The 27,863-nt window shown below is 39.6% G+C and overlaps 1 protein-coding gene across 1 annotated transcript; it reads left to right on the top strand.

Moving 5' to 3' along the window:
- The first annotated feature begins 111 nt into the window (after positions 1 to 111).
- On the top strand, positions 112 to 27,863 carry mtm1 (myotubularin 1). Its single transcript, XM_084344953.1, has 16 exons — positions 112 to 185; positions 5,256 to 5,337; positions 6,517 to 6,589; positions 8,838 to 8,932; positions 9,539 to 9,649; positions 9,934 to 10,035; positions 12,302 to 12,385; positions 14,242 to 14,391; positions 15,106 to 15,291; positions 17,526 to 17,708; positions 17,866 to 18,021; positions 18,998 to 19,045; positions 19,198 to 19,290; positions 19,818 to 19,931; positions 20,054 to 20,230; positions 20,481 to 27,863. Exons 2-16 carry the CDS (start codon positions 5,281 to 5,283, stop codon positions 20,670 to 20,672), a joined length of 1,821 nt encoding a protein of 606 aa, XP_084201079.1. The 5' UTR covers positions 112 to 185; positions 5,256 to 5,280; the 3' UTR covers positions 20,673 to 27,863.

Genomic DNA, 27,863 nt, shown 5'->3' on the forward strand with positions numbered 1-27,863 from the left:
TGATTCATAAAGAGGCATACGTCAGCTCATGCGAAAACTACCTTTCCCTACATTCCTTGCAAGCTCCAATTTGACAACCAGCCAATCCGCGCCATGACAGCCCGGCACGTGACGTAGAGTAAGTTCCTGCTGTGGCTTGAGGGAAACAGATCGACATTCAGCCACGGGAGAATCGCGTTTTGCGGGTAAGTTAAGACATTTGGCCACAACTAGGCTACCTGAGTCCATATCAGGTGTCCTTCGGAGGTGTTTGCCTCAGGTTTCTATGTACTGTGGGTCAGAAATAGCCTGAATGTCGGGTGGAACAAGCTGTCGTACCGTCTAGGCCTCCGCTATTTCCTGGTGCAACTCCACAGCTGGAGCCTATTGGAATGGCCAAGTTGGAAAAGTTCAGTTTCGGGGTTTTTAAGGGGAGCTTTGTGCCTCTCGACACCTCTTGGCACTGCTCTGTACGCTCAACTTTTGCCATGAACATTACCCGAGTCTGATGCCGACTGCATTCTCGAAAGCAACCCCTTGGCTGTGTAACGTTATTCATACACTGGAGCTGAGTGTTCACACCGCCAACTGCTCCTTAGCTGTCAGGTTTTGTTGGTCTGTGGAAAACGCTAGCTAACCGTACCACCCTGAACCAAACGGTACCTCTGAACTGCTTCCACTGAAAACAAGTCTATTCAACTTTAATTTACCCGCAGTGGTCATTTTGATGTCTTTGTGCTTCCTTATAAAATCAAGTATTTGAACATGTAGTCCGTGTTATCGGAGTGAGACGGTTTCTGCTTTGTTGTAATGTGTGTAATGTTTGTGTATCATCACTAATCTCCCTGATACTGTTGTGTAGTTACAGGTCACCGAGTCAGCAGCATCTCCAATGCTAAAGTTGATCAAACAAAACTAGTATGAGATTAACAGCCGTGTGCGCCTGTTTCATTGCAGTTATAGAGCAAATATGCCTGTGAACCCAGCACTGCCACTGTGAGCCTGTGCAGACTGTACTGCCGGCTTGGCTTACTGCACCAGCTTCCCTATACTGGAGCCAGATCAATACATCAGCACGGCCAATATTATTGACCATTGTAGTTTCCCACATGTGTATCAGTACTGATCTATTATAGCTACTGTTGCACTACAGAACCGTGTCAATTTTTGGCTCCTGACAGTTTTAATGAGTGTTAGAAACCCTAAGTTATTTTTCTAACTAATATTTTATTGTCATTTTTGTGATGTATTTTTTATTTTTATGTCATTCTGAAGTAGTGTTGTCATACTACTATATTTCTAACTTTGATACATTATCTTGAAAAATATTGATATTCAATACCATGTTCGATACCACGCAGAAAAATTGAGCACATAGAAAATTTAAAACAAATATAACAAGGCTATAACATGACAGTGAAGTATGACTTTCCTTTACTTGGTTAGTAGCAGGGAACACAATGACTCTAGTAAGCATTAAATATCCCACTTTTTAGAAACACAAACATTGATATTTAAAAAGAATTGCAGAAAATGTGTATTGAAATAGTTTAAAATATTCCGAATCGATATGTATTGATAATATGTATTAGGGCTGCCACAAACGATTATTTTGATAGTCGACTAATCACCGACTATTTTTTCGATTAGTCGACTAATCGGATCATACGTAAATTGAATGTATAACATACAGTTTATCGCACCAGCATGCAGCTGCTCTTATATAACAATCATTAGCTTTCAGCTTGAAGTGTTACTTACTAAAAATGAAGACAATTAAGATGATAGTTCATTAAACCTTTAATGAAATATAGGGGTGCAACGACTAGTCGACTAGTCGACAAATAGTCAACTACTCGTTAGTGACGTCATCGTGTGTGTATCCCACGGCATGCAATGCCACGCTAAACAGTGTTTCACCATAGCCAATTGAAATAGCTCAGAGTGAGACATCTCATTTTCCCCAACTAAATAAGAGCCATTGTTTTTTGTGCAATTCATAATCTGACTACTTTGATAGTCGACTAGTCATCGACTACTATAACGACTAGTCGACTAGTCGTTAGTGGCAGCCCTAAATTGTTAATTTTAGAGAGCACTACTCTGAGGCTACATCTGTCACCATCTTTGATGTGTAGTTACCATGGTTGCAGGTATTGTTCTTTTCTTTTGTGAGGCAATTTGAAAAGCGGCTGTTTACTGAAGTACCAGTCACCTTCCTGACTAAATCTAGCCCCTTACTCTCATTATTGCAGCTACCTGAGCTCTCCACTGCAGAGCAGCTGTTAATTCAGAAATTGGATACACTCACCTGCTCACTAAAATACTGCTCACTGTCTGGGTTTAGCTTGAGAGGAGCCGCTCAAAGATGCAACAACATAAATGCTAAAATATTTAGCAAAAATGCCATCTCTGGAGAGAGATGGGTGACAGTCAGCATTAATCCTGCACTCATTCCCAGAGAGAAACATGAAATAAATTCTAAAATAAACTGAAAGTAATGTTCACATTTCCATGATGATGCTATCAGGGAGACCCCACCTTGCACCCAAAAGAGTGCTGTTGTCAACACCCTGGTACCAGACACCACAGGACACCCCCAGAGATCCACTTAGATCCCTCCATGGATCCGGCACCTCCCATGGATGCTCAATCTGATTGGGATCTGGGGAATTTGGTTGATGCCTTAAGCTCTTTGTCATGTAACTTGGGTCATTCCTGTGCGATTTTTGTGGCGTTGCAGGGTGCGTTGTCCTGCTGGCGTGTCACTGTCATTGGGGAGTGTCGTTGCCATGAGGGGGTGTACTTGGTTGGTATGGTCTTTGGGTGAGTGGTGCATGTCAAGCAGTATCCATATGAATGCCAGGAGAAATAAAAAGTCCCTGTTCATGCCTTTCTTCAATGGCGTCCTGCTGCATCCTGAGGGTCATGTATGTTATGAGTCCTGCCTCGCCTGTTATTGAGCTTTCTTGATCATGGAAGTTTGTGCATTTCTGTTGCTGAAGATGGCCAGAGCAAACAAGGATGACGGGGCATTTTAACGCGTACTCAGTTCGGTCTCTCCAGATAATTTCTACTGTGCATCAAAACCCAATGTCCACCCTATGTCTGTCAGTCAAAAACATCATACTGTTCCTAACCACCAAACAGCCTCTAGTTTAATAATCTGATATTAATCGTTCCCTGTTATTACTGATGAGTTTTTGGTTTTCTGTTGTAATTTCTATTTCTATTGACTGCGAAAGTTTAGTAAAATCTAAATTACATCATACATGATTTCAAAATAAAGTTACAGTTTCACTTCTTTCACACTTTCTCTCTTTCCATATAACTCCCGCCCTCATTCTGGCTCACCCACAAGTGCATTTTTTCAGTTTCTCTCCCTCTGTCTTTCTTTCCTTCCTCTGAGAAAGCACTTGTTTTTCCGACAGTTTTATTGTCACAAGTGTGGCTTTAAGCGCTATCTCAAAGCAGACCAGAAGTGAGCTCACTTTTGAGCTTGAATTGAATGTGTGAACTTCAGTGGATGACCATGCTGAAAACCGTCCGATTCCAGTCACTGGCTGATAAATCAGTGAAAAGATGTGTGTGTTTACCAGGCAGGGATGAAAATACCATTAACTTGCATTATGGGAAATGCAGGATTCCAGCCTGAAGACCTTTTCGTCTGATTATGGCTGTTACTGTTTTGTACTATTCCTTCCAAGTCCTTGAACTGATCTGCTGACCAAATAGTACAAAATATGTGAAGTTTTGTGACTGTTTCTTTCATGGTTGTGATGCTATCACCATGACAAAATCTGTCCACAGACAGAAAGACGTGTAAACACCTGTGTCTGTGGTGGTTCTTGCGGCACATGATGACACACACACACAGACTCACACGGTGAAAACAAAACCCCAGCCATGCTGTTACTGCTGGTAATGACTACTGAATACTCACGGGTTCGAACATCAACATGTTGACAGGTGTCATGGCTTGTGTGATCCCATCAAAAAATGGTCTCCAGTTACACTGAATTATAGCTCAGTGACAACTGAACTCCAGTGTAATGTGGACATGTGCCGTTACTGTCCCTAGTGCCCTAAACACCTAATACTCACCTTACTCTTACCTAACGATTGCGTGTACTGTTGAATGTGGTAATTCAATATTGGAAGAGGTCTATTTAGTTAATTATTGATGATACAAACTAATGCACTAAGTGGGGTGAGTGGTGCTTAAGAGTTTAACTTGGTGATATTCGCCGTGTTTCCATAAAGCATTTTTATTCACATTTTGAAAAATAGTGCATTAGGAATATTATGGAAACGGCAAAATTTGAGGAAAAAAAAAAGTTTGTATGCTCGCTTGAGGTGGTTTTTGTCTTTTGCATAGCAGAGTTAATGTGCAAAATGTTTGGAAACAGATTTGCCGAATAAACTCTGACATAGCAAACCTTTAACTCACATGATTCAGCTGTTTTGTTGTCTGCTGCATGCGTTATAATCATTGCATTTCTTTGTCGTCTCCGGGCAGCAATGCTAGCTGACATGCAAGAATAATTAAAAATTGCCCAATGGAAAGTAATTCCTGAAGACCTCTCTCCATTTTGTCTCCTTGTTTGTTTACCTCACTTGAGCTCCACTGGACATTGTATAATCCATAACAACCTCCGAACTATACATTATCCCTTACTTATTACACGGCTCTATTGAATGCTGCTCTCTCAGGCCGGCCTTGAAAGTGAAAGTGAAAACTTTACCGAGCAATCCTTGTCGCTGCTGAATCGTTGTGGGTGATTATTTATTATTTATTTCACTCGTAAGCCGTGTAATAAGCGGGATAATGTATAGTTCGGAGGTTGTTATGGAGAAATAAACCCCGACAGGTTGTATGGAACCCCGACACGAAGTTTTTTTCTACATACTTATATTTGTACAGTGTGTCAATGTGGGTTCCAAAAGCTGAGGTTTTCTTTGAAAAAAAGGTTTGGGTCTGCTTTGAAAACATTCTGGTACATGATCTGTAGAAACCTATGGATGAGAGGTGAAACGTCTTCAAGAAACTGAAACAAGTCCAGTCGCCTACGATACAGCACTTAGAATTACCATGACCTGGATGACTGAGAACCTTCATTATCATTCTGGTATATGTAATAATTTCTTCTGATGAAGATGTACTTATAGTCTGGCATTAAACTGACAGAAAAATAAGAGCGGAGCTTGAGAATTGGACCCTGCTGCTTGGAGACTTTTGCGTGACACAGCTAACAGTCTGTTTCTCTCTTTCTCAGCCTGTGGAAGCCCACTCCCTGAGCAATGGCCTCACCAGTCTCAGTCTTCAACTCCAACGCCTTGGACACTCACATCTCCAGTGTAAGTGGATTTATTTGTGTCTGTTGATGTTGAAATATTTAAATCTTATGAGATGCAGGTTGCACTGGAAGTTCATACATTGTAGAAGCCAGTGAGAAATCAAATCATAGTGTCTGCACTAGCCACACCTACTGTATGGTTAGAAGGGTCAGGACGAGAAAAAATAGTGGCTGAAAGTAGTTCTAAAAGTGACTGGCAATTTATCTTCATCTACTTCAACATTTTCCTGGAGATTCTTCCTATCATTTTTAATTTAAGTATGTTAAATCCACGATGTCTTAAATTATATGTATGTACAGACTGTGACACTGTTTATCATCACATTGTAAAAAGACAATGATTATTACACTTTATACGACCACTTTTACACCAAAGGTAGTGTGTATTCACAGGGTTTTTTTTAAGCGCGGGTAAACCTGCTAATAATCGCCAGGTAACTCTGTTCACATTACTAGTGGACGAGTTTGCCTTTCCAATTTATTTCCCCCTTGTGTGACCCATTCATCATCACTAGCTAATTTTTTTTTCTTGCTAAACAGTTTTTATATTTTAAATCAGTATCATGTAGAGTAGTCGAAGGGTTTCCCCAGTTTTAATGAAGTAGCTAAATGGGTATAGTTGTGAGGTGTTTGTAACAAGGTGGTTTTCTCAAGTCATTCATATTAAGTAAGACTGCAAACTCTCATTCCAGACGTACAATATAAACTGTCTGCTCTTTGTTATTTAAATTGAATTTATACATATTTTTTGAAAGCCCAGTGTTTCACTGAATTGAACGAATAACAAAAACAATACCAATAGCAATGCTCTGACCTATAGTGAAATTTAAATTCCAAATAAGGATGAAGCGCAGCAGTGTCAAATTTATCTGCTAAGCTCCTTGAATCCTCCTGGTCACAGTTTAGCCTCTTCAAAAGGAAAAGTATCTTGTCTATGGTGTCTCATCTCACTGTGTCCACCACAATTCAACGGGTTAAAGGCAAAACCTGTTTGTTCTTCCCCCTTTTCCCTTTGTTTGCTCCCTTTTGGTAACAAGCAACTTCTACTACTGAAAATAAAAAGCACAAAATAATGCATAAAATTGTCCCTATTTTACACAGCCCCACAAATCGTTTAAATGAATACCAGTGTTGTTATTTTGTTTTTAAGCCTTGCTGTGTTTTGTATGTGTATCTTTAGACCTCCAGAGAGTCTCTGAAGATGGAGTTGTTAGCTGATGTGACTCTGCTGCCAGGGGAAGAAAGAATTATTGGTGAGTTTATGGAGCTCAATCCTTCACATTTTAATGATTTCTTCACTGTTGAAACAGATGGTCTTGCTCCTCCATTGGTAGTCCTGTAATCATTAGTTTTACTAAGGCACATCTCTGTCAAGTTCTTGTGTAGCTTTGAGAAAGGTTTTCCTGTATATCAGGATCTGAGATCTGAACCAGTCTGAGAACAAACACTTGTGGCTCGGTGTAGAGGATCATGTGGGCTTTTTCATAGAAATACGCTGACTTGACTTGACTCGGTTCGACTCGGCACGTCAGCCCAGCGCTGCAGGGATTTGCATTTCTATTACAACAGGACTGTTTGCTTGAAGGACTGATGATGCACTTGATCTTGACTAGTGGTCAAAGGAGCAGCATACTCTTTCTCCCAACAGTATTATCAAAGTATAGCTGCTAACAACGCTCTGCTAACTCAGTGTTAAACACAATCTTCCAGAACATTGCAAGTTTATTATGAAGCAGCAAAATCAGGAAATGTTGGGTTTTCAGCAGTAACTTCACACGAGTCCTGAAACAGCTGATAACAATACTGAAACACCACACTTAAACCGATATCTGAAAGTACAAACAGGGACACAGGAGAGAAACAAAATTTTAATCCACAGACAAAATTACTGAGAGCTGAACACACAGAGACTTTTAAAAAGCATATTACTCTCAGGTTTCCTGCACAGACATGAGTTGAGTATCACAATATGCTTGTTTGAGATGGAGGAGAGGTGTCACCATAGGTGTCAGCCACTCCTTGGCCCCACCCTGGAGATCAGAGTGGTGTCATCTCAGGCGAGGCGCAGCACAACTTGGCACGATTAAACTGGTTATGAAAATGCAAATCAGCACAGCACAGTTTGACCCAGTGTGGCCAAAAGTGCCCATAGAAAAGACCCACTGAAGTTCTTAGATGTCTTTGCTATGAGCCCCACATAGTTCCTTCTATTCCCACTATTTAAACTCAGACATACACCAGTTGTTTTCTGTCCAACCCAAGTGCTTGTATTCTCCACTAGAGGAGAGTCGTAGAGAGGTGATGAGTGAATGAAAACTGTGACCGACAGAGGGTTGCAGATGCTCATACTGTCTACCTAGCATAGGTTTACAAGTACTAAATTTGGCATCAAGTGCTTGATCAGATAGATTAAAATAAAAAAGGTGTGTGTTTTCATCTAGTCAATGTTCTTGTATGATTTTTATTCATAGTGTAATCCATATTCATTACAACTTCTTATTTTCTATAGTTTTGGCCACCATTGCTATCGCTTACACATCGTCTACACCAGCCACAGCACACAATTACAGTGGTTATGCACTAACACAGCAGACAGTAGAACTTTAAGTGTAAAAATGTGCTCTATGTCACAGTAATATGCATCAACTGCCAATCATTTTCCTGGCGGTGTAGACATCTGAATTGAAGCATGCCTGTCCCGTTGAACATACTTGAAAAAGCCAGCTTAAAAACACAGCCAACAGGCAATTAGGTAGCGTAACTATGTCTTGACAAGCACAAGTTAATCCATCTGCTCAGCACCTCTTTCCATCATCTCTGCAGTGACCTCTGCAGTCTTATCTTGCCAGCACATTTGTTTGCCAATAATAAGTGGAAATAATTCCAGCATCTAATTCCCTGTAAAACCAAAATGATTTTTACATTTTTGTTCATGCACAGATTGCACAAACAATAAACCACATGTTAATCAGTGAGCTTAGAGGTGTCAGGCTAGCTGTTTCTTCCTGCTTTCGGTCTAGTTGTACCAGAATTGTCATGTGAGACATGATTAAACACGGCTACATTTAAGACATTGGGCAGCAAAATGTGTACAGTGTGACCCATCTCTGTTGACAGATATGTTGTCATTGGTTAGGTTTATTTATGAAAAAATAAAGTCAGTCAATATTCTCTGATTCTGAGAGATGATTAAGATTTCAGTTACTGTTGAGTCCGTCTGTCCTTATTAGACTCTTGTTAAACACTCAGAGTAGGTGGTATTTTTAGCCTACCTTTGTTGCACGGCTCTCTTCTCCTTTTCTGCTTCCTATTCTCTGCATTTATGGTGATCTCTTCCCTTACAGTACCCCCTGCTTATCAGTAACAAAATGATGTCTGAATCAGAATACTAATATGAAAAAGGGAACCTACTCTGAGCCTATAAGGTCTGTGTAGGAACAGACATGAGACAAGTTAGCAAGTCAAATCAATAAACAATGTTTTTTATTCATCTGTTTTCAGATAAAGACATCATCTACATCTGTCCATTCAGTGGAGCTGTGAAAGGCAAAGTGTTGATAACCAACTACAGACTCTACTTTAAGAGCTCAGATGCTGTAAGTCATTACACTCATGTGGGGCCAGCCGGGAGCTCAAGTGTGTGTCTGTGTGTCTGTGTGTCTGTGTGTCTGTGTGTCTGTGTTTCTGTGTGTCTGTGTGTCTGTGTTTCTGTGTTTCTGTGTGTCTGTGTGTCTGTGTTTCTGTGTTTCTGTGTGTCTGTGTGTCTACCAGGAATGAGGTTAAATAATGAATCTAGCAACATTTGTGTAACACGTCTTTAGGTGAATTTTTTGTGCTGTTAAAACATGGCGCACTATATTGGTATGTTATTACAGATTCAAGCCCCAGTCGGATATTATTCATTTTACAGAAACATCTTGTGTACATTTGCATTAGCAATCAGATTTTAGATTTTCTTTTCTTTATTAGTTTAGTTCCTTGAAAGTAAATCTCTTCAGTCGTTGATAGTTGTTCTGATTGCCATTCAGCATAAGCCAACTGCATTGTAATGAAATTAGAATTGTAACATCCAAAGACTTATAAGTTAGGAATGCAGTGCAAAGAAAACCTTTTTTATGAATACTCAAAGAGTAGAGAATGCTTTGAATGTGTGTCATTCTCTGTAAGTAAATGTAACAACATGCTGGCTCTGTTTCCTGTAGGATGTGGCAGTAATGCTGGACGTTCCTCTGGGTGCAATTTGTCGGGTGGAGAAGATGGGTGGGGCGTCAAGCAGAGGAGAAAACTCCTATGGCCTGGATATCACCTGCAAGGTGTGTGTGTGTGTGTGTGTGTGTGTGTGTGTGTGTGTGTGTGTGTGTGTGTGTGTGTGTGTGTGTGTGTGTGTGTGTGTGTGTGTGTGTGTGTGTGTGTGTGTGTGTGCGTGCGTGCGTGCGTGTGTGTGTGCATGCGTGTGTGTGTGTGTGCATGCGTGTGTGTGTGTGTGCATGCGTGTGTGTGTGTGCATGCGTGTGTGTGTGTGTGTGTGCATGCGTGTGTGTGTGTGTGCATGCGTGTGTGTGTTTTACTAAAGTTGTTGATCTTCTTTGTCCTTCAGGACATGAGGAACTTGAGGTTTGCCTTGAAGCAGGAGGGTCACAGCAGAAGAGATATCTTTGAGCTCCTCTTCAGACATGCCTTCCCCCTCTCACATGGTCAGGTAAGACAGCTTCTAACTTCTCCTGCCATCTCCTGACTGACTGATGGTTTTTTTTGTTTTTAAAGGAGCCCTAAACTGTTGCTTAGCCAGTGAGTGAATTCATTTAAAATATGATACAGATGTAGCCCCATTTTCTCAGACAGTGGACTATATGTACATACAGAGATCACTTTATTAATGACATCACAAAATGAACCCTGAGTGTATTTGTAGCAGTGTAACAATTTAAATCCACCAGCACTGGCTAAGAAAGGACATCTTTCTGCTTAGAGTCATCCTCAATTTGTTTCAATGCCCGGTATTCATGCAAATGCTGAAATGCAGAGATGTAGCCCCCTCATATGCTGTGACACACAGCTACCCACCCACACTACAACTGCATCTGCTTGGCTAATACTTGTGCAAGCTAAAATTTGTGTCAGAGCAAGCCTTACCAGGGCTTCTTTCATTTGTCTGCTAATAGCCAGTGGAGACAATGTCTCACATGTGTTACACATAGAATTCTGGAGTAGTAGAGTTACTTCAGTTGTTCCCTCTACTAAAGGGGTTTGAAGGACCCTGGCTAAATAATCATTATAACAGATGAATGACTGTTTAAGTAAATATCTGGTTATTTGATTTAAATTCAAAGCCACAGGCCTGTGGTAAAAAATGTAACGACAGAGACCAACCTAGACTCCCAAAGGAGCATTTCAGAAAGCAATCACAAATCTTAAAATGTTGTTGCATGCTCTACTTACAGTAACCAGAAGCTTAATAATTTGTATGTGTAAAAAGCCTGATAAAGCATTCAGTAGATTCAGGATCTGAACCTGGACCTGAACCTGAACCTGAACCTGAACCTGCGGAATGTTTACATGTTTATTTGTGCTTGAACAACTGGTTATTTAATAAATAAGTCGGTCAACAAAACACACAATATTAACAACAATATTTTTATTAATAACATAATTGTTAGTCATTTCTCAACTTCCAGTTTGTATAATATGATGAATTGCTGCTTTTGTTAAATGGAATATTTTTGGGTTTTTCACTATTGGTCAAACACAAGACATTTGACATCTTCAAATGTCTTGTGTTTTCAGACATAATAAAATATGTAATGATAACAAATGATTAAAACTAGAATGTCCCTCAGTAGAGTGCATACCTCCGCCAAGGCCCAACAGTCCCCTTTAATTCAGTCAAGCCTATTGTAATATAAAACTGGATAGCCCTGTGTCACTCTAAATTATAAACCACCATTTAAACTCACCTAAGTAGGCTAGATTTTTTTTATCAAGATCCATGTATTATACCCTGAAAATGTCCACCTCCAATGTTAAAGAAAGTAAGAAGAACATTTCTGGATCTGTCTCTTTATCAGAATCCACACCAAAAATGAATTGTGCTCTTCTGGTTCGAAACCCATCCTCCAGCCAAATTTCATGGAAATAGGTTCAGTAGTTTTTGTGCAACCCTGCCAACAATCCAAACCAACCAACAAACAAATGAACACGGGTAAAAGATAATCTCCTGAGCAGAAGTAAAACTTGTAGTCACAGGCTAAGTATTCTGCACAATCCACCACACCAAAAATGTGAAATAAATAAATCTGATGGATTGAATTTTTTCCTTATTTACGTGACTCTTGTGTTTCTATTTTAAGGAACATTGAGGGATTATTGCATGAATACTCTGAAATGGGAAATTATAATGAAGTGCATACTTTTTCAACCAGCAGCTTCTTCCCCGATTGGACCAAAAATGACTTGTGGTTATGTTGATGAAGGTTCTCAGTCATCTAGGTCATGGTAATTCTAAGTGCTGTATCGTAGGCAACTGGACTTGTTTCAGTTTCTTGAAGATGTGTCACCTCTCATCCAAGAGGCTTCTTCAGTTCTAACTAACTGGAGGAGAGTTGCAGACTTTTAATCTCTTTGTGGGAGTGTCCTTACAGAGTAGTTAAGGACACATGTGAGCTCTGAGTTTCAGAGTCGTTAGGGCCACTTGTGGGTCATTGACTCGACCGGCCTTCATGTAGGTTGCTAGGGCTAGGTGAGCCCAGGTGTGAATGGTTGTTAAGCTGTCTGGGGAGGAAACTCAGTACAGCATTGTAGGTGGGTGACTTGTGGTTAGTTACATCACTGTTCTCCCCCAGCAGCGGTCCTGGAGCACTCATACTGACACACACACCCATTGTATCTGAGCTGTACTTTCAGGAGAAAGAACCTCTGCAGTTGAAGTATAGTCTGTAAATGAAAATACTTCTCTCCTTTCCACCCAGCCACTGTTTGCATACGTGACCCAGGAGAAGTACGAGGAGAGCGGTTGGAGCGTCTACAAACCCATCGAGGAGTTCAGACGGCAGGTAAGGATGAATAGTAGAGTGCAGCATTAGGACTTTACCATGACATTGCTGCTATTTCTTTTTGATACCAATACAGTACGAATCAATATTCTCACTGCTACTACTGTAAATAATTTCAGAGGTAAATAATCTCTCTCTTATATTTCCCACCGAAGATTTCAGATGCATGTTAAGCAATGTAAAAACAACTTAACATTTCTTAAAACTAGGGCTGCAACGGTTCACAGAAGTCATGGTACGTACCTTGGTACTGGGGTCACTGTGTAGTATGAGTTGGGTACAATGGGAACAAAGTAACAAAAAAATCCCATTCGCATAAGGCTAGGTTTCTTTTCATTTATTTTCAAGTTACAGCAGTGCACTTACAGTTTGTTCCACATAGTTCCTTTTGAGAAAGTTTTGATACATTAAAATTAAGACAGACCTTTTTTAAAAATTGCATTTAAAAGACAGTTAAATAAAGCAACAATAAGCAACTACATACTTTGCTATCAATTAAATTACCCTTTAAAGAAGCAAAAGCAAGCAAATCAATAATTACAGATTATAAAGAGGCTGTGTCTCATTTATTGGATGCCACAGTAAACAGTAATGTTTTAAGCCCTGATTTAAATGTGCTGACCCCAGGTCTTCAGGAAGCTTGTTCCACAGGTGGAGAGAATAGAAACTAAAAGCTGCTCCACCTTGCATAGTTGTTCATTAAGCAGTTAACAGTACACATAAACTCTCACATAGGTCATATTTTAATGCAGGGCTGATAAAAAACAACAAATAATGTTTGCAAAATGCCTTAGAAATATCTTTGCTCCTGTCTGCTTTCATATCTTGAGGCTGCTTAAAGGGGGACAATTAGTTGCACTCCTGTTGTATTTTGTTTGCGGTGAGGATCAGAAGGGTTATACCCTCGCCCACTGATATATGGTCTCAGATGTATTTGGCCTATGACTGCATGAACCGGACCAAGACAGTTCTGGACAAATGCATGTATTGCTGCATCTTCACTTGAAACATATTTTTTTCTATCCATTTTGGTCTTTCGTACACACGTAAACAGCGTTTTTAGGTTGCTGAGAAAGGACCTTCCAGGTTGAAGATATTCCGAAACAGACATTTTTGAAAACTCAGAGTATGTGTTATGATATTAGAATATTTGAGTTTGTACAGTGATGGAATGGGTGCTAGGCTATTTTGTATAACCTTTTATTTAGAAGCAGACATTGATAATACAATGATGGAAAAGAGACAAAAATGTCTGCTTACAATGTTTTGCTGACAAGTTATCCAAGAAAACTCTGTGAAGAGCAGTCATGTTTCTCTGCCTCATTCCTTATGTGGAATTCGTTACCTGCTGAACTAAAACTGGATCCTGACCGGGAGCATCTTCTATTCAAACTGAAACAGTTTTTGAAGAGGGATCAATCATGTAGCATGAATGATCTGATGCTTCTTGTTTAACCGTGTTTAATTGTATAGTATCACAGTTTGTGTCTGATATTTTTCTGTCTTTAGTTTCTTGTGCATATTTTTTGCTGAGTTCCTGTTTGTACTATTTTTTATGTATTGTTGAGTTATATGTACATTATTTTAAAAACCTATCCTGGGAGGGGCATCGCAAATGAAGATAATTTTGTAGTGTAGACATGTTGAATAGAACTAAAGAATAAAGTAGGTGGGAGATGGTGTGAACCTTCCCAGTGAAGTGTAAACAGGTGAGAAATGTACTGAGGAGTCAAAGCATTCAGTGTTTGAAATTATTTAGTAAAACTGAATATGAGTTCAAAGTAGAATTTGAAAAATGCAAAAAGAGCATTCCCATGTTTCTGTAAGTAACTGATGATGATCATTGTCTTTTGTAGGGCCTACCTAATAACAAGTGGCGCATTACATTCATCAATAAGAACTATGAGCTGTGTGACACCTACCCCACTGTGCTGGCTGTACCCTTTAAAAGTAAAGAGGAGGACCTCAGAAGAGTGGCTGCTTTCAGGTCCAGAGGACGCATACCGGTATGTGCCAAACTGATCTATACAAAACTGAACCCTGTTATTCTCGAGTAAAGTATTTTTGAGTCTGACAAAAAAACAGACTCAAGGTCAACTTGTTAGTAGGATCATTCCAAAAATATAATTTTATGCATAGGCCTTCTTACTCCTTTCTTGTGAATTATATTAGATTATACTGCAAAACTTATATTTTTGTTTCATATATATTTTATAATGTTTTTGATATTATTTTATACCAATAATTATTAATCAAAAACATAAATTAACACCAGAATTATTCTTCAAGTTGGATGTATTCAATGGCAGACATCACAGAAGTAATAAAATATTAAAATTAATGTATAAGAAAATAGCCAGTGCAGAGGAGTAAAGTGAAACTGAGAAAGGATCTGTTTGATGCAGTTTGGTTTGCCTGCCTTGGAAACAGTTGTTGTAATTGTACAGTGTTTTAAATCGAGTTGTGTGACATTCTATAATTTTTTGGCATTACTGGACCATCGTAGAACTGAAGTTACTATCTTTATGTAATCATTACATATGTGTGTGTTAGGTGAGTTAGACCGGTAAGCTGCCTTCCTTTAGTTTTCTGTTTTTGTTCAACTTTTTATGACTGTCAACTGGAAGTTTTTGTTGCAATTACAAGCTACCTGACAGCGATTCCATTTCCTACAGTACAAACTGGTATCTGTAAAGGTTTTAACTGTCTTTGTGTCTTAGGTTCTATCATGGATCCACAGGGAGAACCAGGCAGTGATTGTCCGCTGCAGTCAGCCTCTGGTTGGTATGTCTGGTAAGAGAAACAAGGACGATGAGCGATACCTGGACCTGATCAGGGAGGCAAATGACACCATCAAGCTCACCATCTATGATGCTCGGCCCAGCGTCAATGCTGTGGCCAACAAGGTCAGAAGGGGAAGGATGTACTCTCAGGGGTTAAAGGGTCGGTGCATACATCAGGTTACTATCTCATCTGCAACACTTTTCATTCACCAGCTTTCTGAAATAGGAATCAACAGTAATGAGAGGAAAATGGAACAGTAAGTGATGGAGAAATTGATCCGAATGTTGAATGTTAACTTCTGAGAAAGCTTTCAGTCACCTGAAGTGCAGAAGACATTGTAATAAGTAGTTCTGATATGTTATAGATGTGGCATGATGGCTTCTCTTTGAAAAGTTTGATAGTTTGGGCAACAAATAATTATAATTTTCATTGTTTAATTTATCTGTCCATTGTATTTATAGTTAATCAGTTAATCATTTAGTGTTGTAAAAAAAAAAAAGAAATGCATGTTCCAATAATAAAGACAAAACGTAGCATTAAAAGAAGAAGCTAAATTTGGGGGAGCTATGTGCTGCTACATCTGCATGCACTGCTTTTACCAACTGAAGTTAGCTGGCGGTCTTTTGTGAAGAAGATCAGACAGGAGACCGTTACTTTAGTCCACCCTGCTGGAAATGAAGGCATGATTGACTTTCTCTAAATCCTGTCTGGACATAAGACATCTTATTTTTGCCATAAAATTCTGATTTAGTTGCTGCCTTAATGTGGCTGCTGATGCTGAGAACCCAGTCTATTAAATACCAAGATTCTTACTAAGCTCGCGAATCAAGCTGAGCATAGACTTTCATTATTTCCCCCTTGCTGCCAAATATAATGGTTTCTGTCATACATTTTTTTAATTACAGGAAGTTTAATTGTATTCAGTCCCTACCTGGCAGAAGCATTGATAGTTGAAGGGACCATCGTCACTCAGTGAAAGAGCTAATTAAATCTGAGTGTCATCTGCATAGCTATGATTAGCCGCGTTATTCTCCTGTATGATTTGACCTAGAGGGAGCATGTACCGGTGAAATATTAGCGGCCCGAGAATCGAACCCTGGGGTACTTCACATGTCATGGTGATCCACTTAGATTTATGACCGTCGTTGGCAGCAACATAGCCTCTGTTTTTGAGATATGATCTGAACCGACTGAGGATAATTCCATCCCCTTTTTTAGTCACTGGAGAAGTATTATATAGTCCACAATATCAAAGACTGCACTTGGATCAAGCAGCACCAAAACTGATGTTTTACCACTCAGATGAATATCATTATCAGAGATGGGTCTGTAATTGTTGAATACTTAAGGATCCAGGGTGTCTTTCTTGAGAAGGGTTTAACAACTGCAGTTTTCAGTGATTTTGGAGAAATGCCTGGTACAAGTGAGTCATTGACAGTTTTCAGCACATCCATTTCCAAGCAACTAAAAACATTTTTAAAAAGCTGGTTGGCAGGGGAACAAAACAGCAGGTGGATGAATTAAGATGCTTCACTACATCCTACAGAGGTTTAGTATTCAGTCAATCAATCAATCTGCAATTAATCTTTATTTGTATAGCACCAATTCACAACAAAAGTTATCTCATGACACTTTCTAATTGGGGCAGGTCTAGACCATACTCTATAATTAGTTTATTTTCAGAGACCCAACATTTCCCCCATGATCATGAGTATTGATACCATTCAATGTTGACAGTCTAGCCAAATTGTTTCTGTGCAGGTTGTAGCAGTGTTCTTATTCCATTGTTTGACATGGAGGAATTTATGGCCACTCTAAAGACAAGGAGAAACTTGACTACAAACACATTACTCTTAAATCTTGTCAGTCTCGCCTTGTTTATTTTGGACATTGTAAATAGGAAGTCTCTCTTTAAAGATGTTGTAGTGAATTTATTAGTTTGCGCTGACAGAAACTGATCTGGTTTGGTATTGGACCAACCGACATAACAAAGAAAACATGGAGATGAATAGTATTACTCTTAATTCCACTTACTCTAAAAACATGTCTGCTGTCCCAGAAAAAGTAGTTCTTATACAGCTCAAACAGTCATATTCCTTTACTGTACATTAGCCATCAGCTAATGTTAGTGAGCAACAGCACACACCAAGGGTTTGTGTGTCTGTGTTTGAATTCTTGCCTAATTCTTAGTAATTTTAGCAGAACTCACTGGAGACTCCTGTTCTCCCACTACTTTTCCCCTCTCCTCTCTGTAATGTCTTCACTACATGAACTGGGAAAAGTACTGAATTCTGGGTTCATTGACATGGAATGAGCTTTCCCTCATTTTTTATCTTAATGTCTTTGCTATCCCAAGGCCACAGGAGGAGGCTATGAGGGTGATGAGTACCAGAACGCAGAGCTCATCTTCCTGGACATTCAGAATATCCATGTCATGAGGGAATCACTGAAGAAACTCAAAGATATCGTCTACCCTAATGTGGAGGAATCGCATTGGCTGTCCAGCCTAGAGTCTACACACTGGCTCGAACATGTTAAGGTGAGAAAAAGAATTTCAGTGTCCATGCAGACATGAATATCATTATTGCATCTGTGCAGAGGCTTTCATTTTTATTTGGATGTATTGAGCCTTTTAAGGGTCGTCAGTCATTTTCTAAGTCCAAAACCTAGTCTAAATTGTGTCCTTGTGTGTGTAGCTGGTGTTATCCGGAGCCATCCAAGTGGCAGACAAGGTGTCCAGTGGGAATTCAGTGTTGGTTCACTGCAGTGACGGCTGGGACAGAACTGCTCAGCTCACCTCTCTGGCTATGCTGATGCTGGACAGTCACTTTCGCACTCTCAGAGGGTTCCAGGTCAGTAAATGCTGTAATGAGATTATAACGGGAAGCTGCTCATCTATACAAAAGAAAACGGTTAGGAGTACTATGAAAAGCTTTCATTTCACTCGTGTTTTTACTGTACTCCTAAAGCAATAGTCACTTTTTTAAACTAACTATATTTAGAAAAAGCTTCTTCTTGCAATGAGTGGACAAAAAGTAAAACTTAAAGTATCTAATATTAAATGTACTTAAGTATTAAAAGTATAAGCAAAAGAAAACTTTAAAAGTGTGCCACTTTGGCTTTGATGCAGTATGAAATTATTCTGATTGTGGATTAATAATATAAAATAAAAATTCAGGTAAAAAAATATTGTTTTGTTTCTGTCTGTGTAAGAATTCTGATGGTTGGTTCCAGTTTCACATGATATATGTGTTCATCACTGATCAAGAGTCTTGGTAATTGCTAGTTTGTGAAAAAATATGTAAAAATGGGTGAGTGTACGGTAAGCGCCCAGCTTCTCTCCGTTACGGATCCCAAGTGCTCTGCAACAAAAGGAGGAGCAAGACCAGGGTGCACATTGGTTCAGCTAATTCTCTTCGGTGTCAGCTGAAAGAGTTTTGAGGGCTGAAACATCATGGCGAGGTCGTCACTTTAATGCTGCAGAATATGGGAATCGTGTGACATGAAGAAAAGTAACATAAATATAAAGCTAATGTATAGTTATGAAATGAATTATTCTACCACAAGAGGTTCATCCGTTAACATGACTTTGTTTGAGTCTAACTCCGCTTAACAATGAAATATGCAGTAGTGCAACAAACTTGAGGGGGCAGATGATTCATACAACAACGGTTGAGACGTGAATGTAATGGAAGGGGGAGATGGGATGCCACATTTAGTAGCCGAATGTTATCAATAACACCTTTAAGGACAGAACTTGAGTAAATGTACTTACATTCCATCACTGCCATTATCCTGATGTAATGAATCCTTTTTGTGTTCTTTTAGGTGCTAATTGAGAAGGAATGGATCAGCTTTGGCCACAAGTTTGCCTCAGTAAGTAACATTTTTACAACTTGATATGAATTCATATTAAGTGCTGTCAGATATTTTTACAGAAATAGATGTTTATACAAGAAATTGCTCAAGTGACTAATAAAAATAGTTTGCCTTCCTGATAATAATTTAATTTGTGTTTGTGTGTGTAGAGGATAGGTCAGGGTGACAAGAACCATGCAGACCAGGACAGATCACCAATCTTTGTTCAGTTCATCGACTGTGTATGGCAGATGACTAAACAGGTAAGTGTAACACATCTGAATCATCAAGCTCAATCATACAGGAAGGTAACCTCAAAGGCATTTACATCATTTGTCAGCTATAAGAACTGATTAGGCCAAGGTTAGGCCAGGATTTTTTTCCTAATGTATTGTGGGACCTAGCTAGCAGTTTGGGTTTAATATAATCAAAAACTGTCACAAATAAGCACTCTGAAAAGACTCTGTGGCCCTATTTTAATCGTGTAAGCATTAAAATGATGCGAAGCAGTAGGTCTCAGGTGCACGGACTGTGCAGGCGCATCTTCAGCTGCTATTTTGGTTTATGTCTGTGTAGCAGCTTGACGTGCAAAAGGGCTGGGTGAAGATATACTGAGATGAGATGGAATTGTATGCTTCAGCTTTAGACATGATTTTTCTGATATGCTCACTGAAGTTGTCACTGAACTGTAATTGTGGTTTTCTCCTCTCCTCTCCTCTCCTCTCCTCTCCTCTCCTCGTCTCTCTTCTCCTCTCCTCTCCTTGTCTCTCCTCTCCTCTCCTCTCTTTAGTTTCCAACAGCTTTTGAGTTTAATGAGCGCCTCCTGCTGACAATCATGGATCATCTCTACAGCTGTCGCTTCGGGACTTTCCTCTACAACTGTGAGAGTGCACGAGACCAGCATGTAAGACTGGACTTAAAACACTGCCTGCTGAGTTTCCCTACAATATGCATGCAAGCATGCTTTGACTTTACAGTTCATTCAAGCTTTAAATGCCTCACAATTACACTCTTTCTGTTGTGCAGGAGTTGAGATCGAAAACAGTGTCCCTGTGGTCTCTGGTCAATAGTAAGATGGACATTTATTTAAATCCCTTCTACACCCCGGAGTCCGGCAGGGTCCTCTACCCCGTCGCCAGCATGCGCCACCTAGAGCTGTGGGTAACATACTACATCCGTTGGAACCCACGCATTCGACAACAGGTAGGACTGTGACCTGGGCTGGATTACTATGGGGAGTGCTTGTTTTCCATGCACATATGCTGTCTGGGCTCCTGATGTAAATACTATCTATATCTGAGAACCCTAACCCTCTAAACCACCGAGATTCAGTCTGAAGCTACAAAATTACTGAGAGCTTTAACACACAGAGACTAGTTTGATTTAGTTACTGGATGTACTTGGACCTGTGTATTTGTTAGTAATGTCTTTGTGTGTGTGTTGTGTATTACAGCAGCAGAGTCCGGTGGAGCAGCGCTACAAGGAGCTGTTGGCCCTGAGAGACGAGTACTTGAAGAAGCTGGAGGAGCTCCAGCGCTCTGACTCCTCCCCTTCCTCCCACATGGCTAACAGCCCCTCCCCCAACACCTCCTCCACCCCCTCCACACCGTCACAGCAATACACACACCTACAAACTCCCCTCTGAGGGCTGGTGACACACACGCACACTCAGATATACCTGTTGACTTGCACTTACGTTGTCTTCACTCTGTTTTCTGTCAGTCTCTCACGCAGGGAATTAATTAGTGTTGTCCAGTCCTAACTGTGGATAACAGAGAATGCTAATACGATTTAGATTTGATGGTTAATTCTAACACCGTAGTGGTGATGATGGTGATTTATGCAATATGTCACAGTACAGCCTTGTCACAAAACTTTTTTACACAGACACTCATCATTCAGTGAAGCCTTAGACATTCAGTGGCTTTCAGTCCAAGGGCTTGAACACACAGGACAAGCAGTGGATGTGTAAAAGTGTACAGGCAGCAGAGCAGAGCCAGAATTATTGGTCTTCTCTGTTTGTTTTCCTCTGATTTAACAGAAAACCCACAAGGATAACCTGCTGTTGGTTATTATTTAATCAGATAACTACAGAACCATACATATACTATAGAATCAATGATAAACTCAGTACCAATGATTAAACTGTTGTTTAGTGCAAATACTCTTTATCTTGGGAGTAGTGGTTTGACAAAATAATCTCAATTCAAGGTCTGTTTACTCTCAATATGCAGTTGAAAGCTCCACAAGAAGGTGGTACATCAGCCTGAAGTTACAGTCATTTTGTCAAATGCGGTGTTGTTGTCCATTTAAGGAACACCGGTTGATCTCGTGCTTCCAGTACAAAGACATGTCTGGGACGTAGCTGAGCCTATGCTAGCTGCTGTCTCACTTAAACTACGACTGAATGCACAGGGAACTATTACCCTAGCCCAACTCAACTGCACCCATCACACATACTTGCCAAGCAGCACATATAAATGGCATTAGTTCTAGTGTCTCTATACAGTATCATTCTATCAATAATGTGTAATCAAAACATTCTGGTATATATAAAGACAGTGAAAACCAATACCAAACCTAGAACCACACCTTCACAGGTACTTATAAGTTGAAGTTCAAGGACGCTCCAGGTTCCGGGTTGGTAGGTTTCTGTGGAAAAGATAAGGATAAGTGCTATTAGACACAGGTAGAAGAATACCAGTGTTTGCCTTTAAGGTTGGACTCATTGAAACAAAATCCACTAACACTCAGCACTGAAGTAGTATGTCATGTTACATGTCTCTGGCAATTCATCACGTCAAATTTGAACACATGAGAAAAAAAACAACAAAAAGGCAAACTTGTCTCCTGGTAATGGATAAGGAGTCAATCCCATTCTGATCAGGTGTGCCCATGTTTCAAAACCTGCATATACATGCTGATTTTGGTGTAAAATGATATTAGATCTGTCTTTGACAGCCCAGGTTTGACCTGTGTCCTTCTACACAACTGTGCTGTCCTGTGTGTACGCAAGATGTTCTACAATTCTCATTTTTCACTTCCTACTTGCTGCAGTGCTACTGAGTGTTGCTCTGTCCTTTTGGAGAATTGATTTAGAACTGCTGCAGAGCTAATGCAGCAGGGTTAGGGGCTGGGAGCTTCTACAGTGGATTTCACTGTACATCTCCAGCCAAGTGTATATATCAAGTGTGTCAGATTTGGATGGATTGATGTGGGATTTGTTGCTCATTTAGCTGAGGATGAAAGCTAGAGCTGTCCCTGTCACATATTTTTTTGCCACTGCTATCCGCTGTGCTCACCTAAGCAGTATTTTCCAGCACTGAGAGCAAATGCAGTTCTAGCCAAGAAGCAGAGTTTGGTCAGAATGAATCAGTAATATAGTTTTTATGAATGCAGCTTTGATACAGTTTGTAATATTTCAGGTGCTCAAGATAGTGTAGGGAAATGAAGTGGTGCTGGCCTCTGATCCTGAATCACTTCTTTGACTTTCATGCTCTCACTAAAGACAGACCCCAGATGGAGATATCACCCAGGTCCATGATAGCCATACCAAGCCAAGATGTTTGTAACCAGCACATGGATTTAAGGACAGTGAGCAGAAATAAACCACTTCATTCTCACTCCCACTTCAACACACTGTCACAGTTTGATGTCAGGACTCTGCTAGGTGACACTTAGGTCTGTCTTAAATCAGACTGTTTCTAGATATTCTATCCACCATCACTGGAAAGTCCCATGTGCCTTTTGTACAGGTGTTGGCTTTGTGTACAACTGTTTTTTCCCCACACTTCAAAACGTTTTTACAACAGAAAGGAACATTTTAGTCAATGTGTTTTTTGTTTTTTCTATTTACATTTGCCAGTTGTCTAATTGGATTAGATAAGCAGGTGGACTTGTTTACAACAGCTTGTTTGGTTTTCCTATGGCTCATACAGTATTTCCACACTGTTGGACACCACATTAAAGATTTGTGATACAAATTGTGTCCCCAGATGTAGGCACTGAAATCTGTGCAAAGATAAGAAAGATAATTAGGGCAACTGTAAAAAGAAAAGTCAGAATTCTGAAAAGTCAGAAAAAAAGATTTGTTTCCAGTGGCCCTGATCCCCTTTTTTTACAAACATGCTGTCATCTAGCAGGAATGATATTAACAAAGTTGTATAATTAAGGGAAATTTACATGGAAAATTAATTGTTGACAGTCATTTTCACATAGTAAAGCAACAGAAGATATTTTCTGCAAAAAAAAGATGAAAAGCCATTGGAATGGAAACATTGATAATATGTCAAAATTATGCTGTACCAGGTTCAGTTTATGACTATTAGTTATGTGATTAGCTTAGTAACTAGAAGATTTTGGCGTATCTTATGATTTTGATTCACTAATATGACCTAATATGACCTTTTTTTTTATTTTAAAAGTGGCCAAGATTGAGAAAATGGTGACCTACCTCATAATTATAACTTCATATTTAATAATTCTAACTTACCATGAGTGTTTTACTATTTACATATATCATTATACTTTTTGTTTAATAGACTTCATGAAATTCCCCCAAGAACACATGAAAGCCAACCTGTCCAAAAGGCACATGCTTAATTTATTAGTTGTCTCTTAGGTTTTGGGTGCTGTCATGGAGCAGATGTCTACAGAGCAGGTTCGCAAAGTCAAACTCAGGACATCGCATGGACAACTGCGTGTGTGTGTGTGTGTGTGTGTGTGTGTGTGTGTGTGTGTGTGTGTGTGTGTGTGGGGAAAGAAGCGCTTTGAGGAATTTTTTGAGGAATAGCCTGATAGGATCTCGCTGCTAACACAAAAAGGCTCCCATTTTGGTTAGTTTGAAAACAGTTGACACAAACTCAAACAGAAAAATAATGGCCAACATGCTGCTAAGATATCTCTCACAGATGTATGTACTGTATCATTCAGTCTCTCAACATCTTAACAGGACTGTTTATTACAATCACTCTAAAGTTGAGGGTCCTTGCCACCGCATTTGTTCCTTCAGCGTAATTCTTCATTTCCACTGTATGGTAAAGCTCAGCTCAACTCACTTGAGACTTGAGTTCCATTTCGGTTTTCCATTGCCAAAAGTTGTGCATAGTACGTGGTACTTTTTTTTAGGCATCACCTCGGTAAAAGTTCCAAGCAAACTGTGTTTTCATTCATCACTGTTTTGCCTTCAGCTTCTTCTGGAACAAATTTGGTCTCCTTGCTGTATATGGAAATATGGATTTTTTTTTTTTTTTTCAGGTGTCTATAACCGTTCATTACCTGTTTCCCCTGGCCAGTACCAATAAGAGCCTATCATATCACAATTTTTGTATTTTAAAAAGACATTTTCTAGCCTGTAGTTTATGCACACTTGATGGTAAGAAAAGCTAAGATCTAGTGAGAAAAGATGGATGATTTCATATTATTTTTCCATAACTCTTGTTACCTTGTAGAAATTGTGTTTTCTTCTTCATTTTCTTCTTCTGTGTTTAATGGCAGATTGCAAATCAACTTTAAAGGTGCATACCACCACCTATTGGAATGTGTGTATATGCTATTATTGGCTCTATTATCACCTATAATTTCACAGATACTAATAAATAGCCAATAATATACATTTCCCAATATCTGGCCTGTCATTTATCAGGCTGATATACTGTATATTGTCCTGCCTACATTAAGTGGGTACTCTGCAGTGGGAAACGAAATCGAGAAAAGTACCTTTGAAGTGAGTTGAGTGGAGTCGTACCATGCAGTGGAAACGGGGCATAATGAGTAATGTCTGGTAGTTCTCAGTCTCTGGCGCTTTTTCCCAAACCTTGGCCACTTAATGAATAAGTGGCTCTTGATAGCTGGAGTAAATTCAGCTTTGAGTGCGATATTAGCACCACATCAGGCAGCACATCATAATGTGTCAGAGAGAAATTGTCAAATGCTGTGCAAGGCAGTGCCAGCTATGTGGTCCATCAATGAAAACAGTATAAAACTAACGGATAACTATTAAAAAGCTCCTGGCCTGCTTTAACACTGCAACAGTGCTGTGCTCTGGCTCCAATGCTCAGATTCTTTTGCTCAAACTAATTGTGGGTAGATACACTTGGATCTCCACTATGGATCATGCCCACCTGGCACTATATTTGTAACATTTTATAAAAACCTTCACAAATGAATATTTTGTTATTTTGCCTTTCCAACTGGAGCATTTCCATTGCCAGTGGATTGATAGATACCAAAAATCTTCTTAGCATTGGAATTTTTCTACAATTACAGAAGCATTTTCAATATAGAAAATTTGCGATTCTAGGCAAATCATTTAAAGCTGCACCCTGTGAGGAACTGCCGGTTCTAGATGGATTTTCCCCAATGTATAGCTGTATCTACCTGACCTTCCTTACTACACAAAAGAATATTGCGCTGCAATACCCATGCAGCCTTTCCTATAGGAGATGATGTTGAGAGAGCAGTTCCCTTACCTTAGTGAATTTATAGATACAGGAAAATTGTTCTCAAGTTTATTGTGATGACCTAATATCACTGTTCTGCAACATATACCCCCATATACCTACACAGTGATGCATCAGCAGTCTGTTTGATTGGCATGTCAGCCAGCCCTTCTACTGACCTGGGTTGAACTCAGATCGGACACTGTCCTGCTTTGGTGAACTTTAAACTGCACGTCTGAGAGGCAAAACCCCTCATTTTAAGCTTCCATCATCAGTGCAGGCAACAAAGAATAAGCTTGTGATTGGATGTTTCTTACCAAAACTCTTTATAGGATGTCCACAGGACACAGAATAGGACTTTACATCTGGAACCATTGATTTCCAAAATATCTCCTCTCATTTTTCTGCTCTACAGCATCCCTGAGTTCCTAATTAAGCAGCCTTCCTGGTAGAAGAGAAATTTGAGTCTGGAAGGCTCAGAAAAGCCAGCTCCATCTCCAACAAAGATTCCCTCACGGTGTGGTCAACTCATTGGGTTTTCTGCAAGTTGGAAGCAACGATTCATTGAGATCATGCATTCTATGTACATTGTGACAGCTTCAATTGTGAACTGTGAGGTGCAATAAGTCATTTAGCAAAGTGTGTCAGGTCATGTCCGAATTTGTGCCTTGATTCTTGTGAGAATCACCTTCACCTCTTCAGAGAGACTTACTCTAGCTGTCCAAGGTCATGTTTGAGATTGACTGCTCTTCCTGTTGTCTCCATACATATGATACGTGTTCACAGGATGTGTTGTTTCTATTCTTCCCACACATTGTCTATGTAAGCAGCCATGCAATGCATTTTGGTAGCGCTACATTGCGTTTCAAGAAACGGAGTAGCGCTCATTCGCATAAAGTTGAGGTCTAGGCATATTTATGGCATCCAGCGTGACTCTGGAAACTCCTGAAAAACTACAAAACCAAAGGGTGTGTTAAAATGAAGACTGATTCAGCAACTGCAGCACTTATTTCTCGCCTAAAATGTTTTCAGAAACACATTTTAGTGAACTATTTTTGTAATATAGGTTTCCAAATGAAATCCTCGAGCAGATAGCCCACAAGCGTTTGCGTGGTTGTCGAAGGGTGAAGCTTATGTTGGTCAAACATGCAAAGCTGGGAAACCCTTGCTTCAAAAAATACCCCTGTGGACACATGACATTAAAACAAATTTGAATCTCCTGGTTCTTTGTGACAGCCGGCTTGTCACTCTGCCTTCCAGGGTCGACTTTCAGAACTGCTATATACTATGATTTCTGACAAGGTCGAGCATTGCAGCATTATGGACTTTTTGAGTATAACTCTAATTCTTCTAAACCTTCCATAAATAATGTAATTCCAAGGATTGGCCAGATGCTGCTGAAGCTTTATATCTGCTAGTCAGTGTAACCACAGCAGACAGTCAAAATGAAGTCTTGGAGTTTAAAGAGAGAATAGGACTTGGCCTACCTGCAAGTATGTCAAATCTCAAACATGACTTATTTCTAATTCTTATTTCTGGGTGGGTCTGAGTGGGCAAACTAGAGAATGCAACCTGATTCCTATGTTAACAGAGGTGAATTACCATAGGCTCTACCAAGTGGACTCTTGACAAGTGTTGGACAGCCTTGATGGAAGGGTTGATCTCATTGAGGAGGTTGGTGGGTAAAACAACAGAGACAGAAGTGGCAGCAAGAAAAAAAAAGTGTGCATCAGTTGGGTGGTTGTGTTTTTAGGGAAAAACAGATGAAAATCTATTTTTTTTTTATTTTTTACTTTGTACAAGCACCATGATGTAATTACCTCAATCAAAACCTATTTTACTGCCTAAAGTTCTATTGTTGTAAAATACAATTATTTTATGTAGTGTAAAATCTTACAGTTTTATAAAGAGGAGAGTAATGTTGGTTCAGAAGATGTTGGTATAAATTGTGGATTTCTGCTCCATTGGTTAAATTTGTGTTGTTTTATTTTTGAGGGCATTTTTTGGGTTTGTATGCGCTAACCCGGGATGAAAAGACAGAAGCCTCTGGATTCTGTTCACATCTTCCTCTCAGTTCTCTGATGGATCTTTAGCTTTTAGATGTTGGCTCTGTGGTGATGAAGCTGAGAATTACTCTGTCAATGTTCATTTCAGTTTGACTTTTTCATTTATGTAGGGGATTGTAGTTTGAGGGGTTTTGTGTCATATAGCCTGCTTTTTGATAAATACACATAAAATGTGTTTAAGGATTTTTTGGGCATCAACAAGGGAAGGTGAAATCAGAATACATTTCAAATATATTTCTTTTAATCATGTTATATCTTCTCCACAGTTTGTTGGATGGCTCCTGTTATGTAAATATTACTGATTAAATTAATTTAAGGATTTCTGACTGA

Source organism: Pagrus pagrus (genome assembly GCF_965226575.1).
Source record: "Pagrus pagrus genome assembly, chromosome: 22".
Taxonomy (NCBI): domain Eukaryota; kingdom Metazoa; phylum Chordata; class Actinopteri; order Spariformes; family Sparidae; genus Pagrus; species Pagrus pagrus.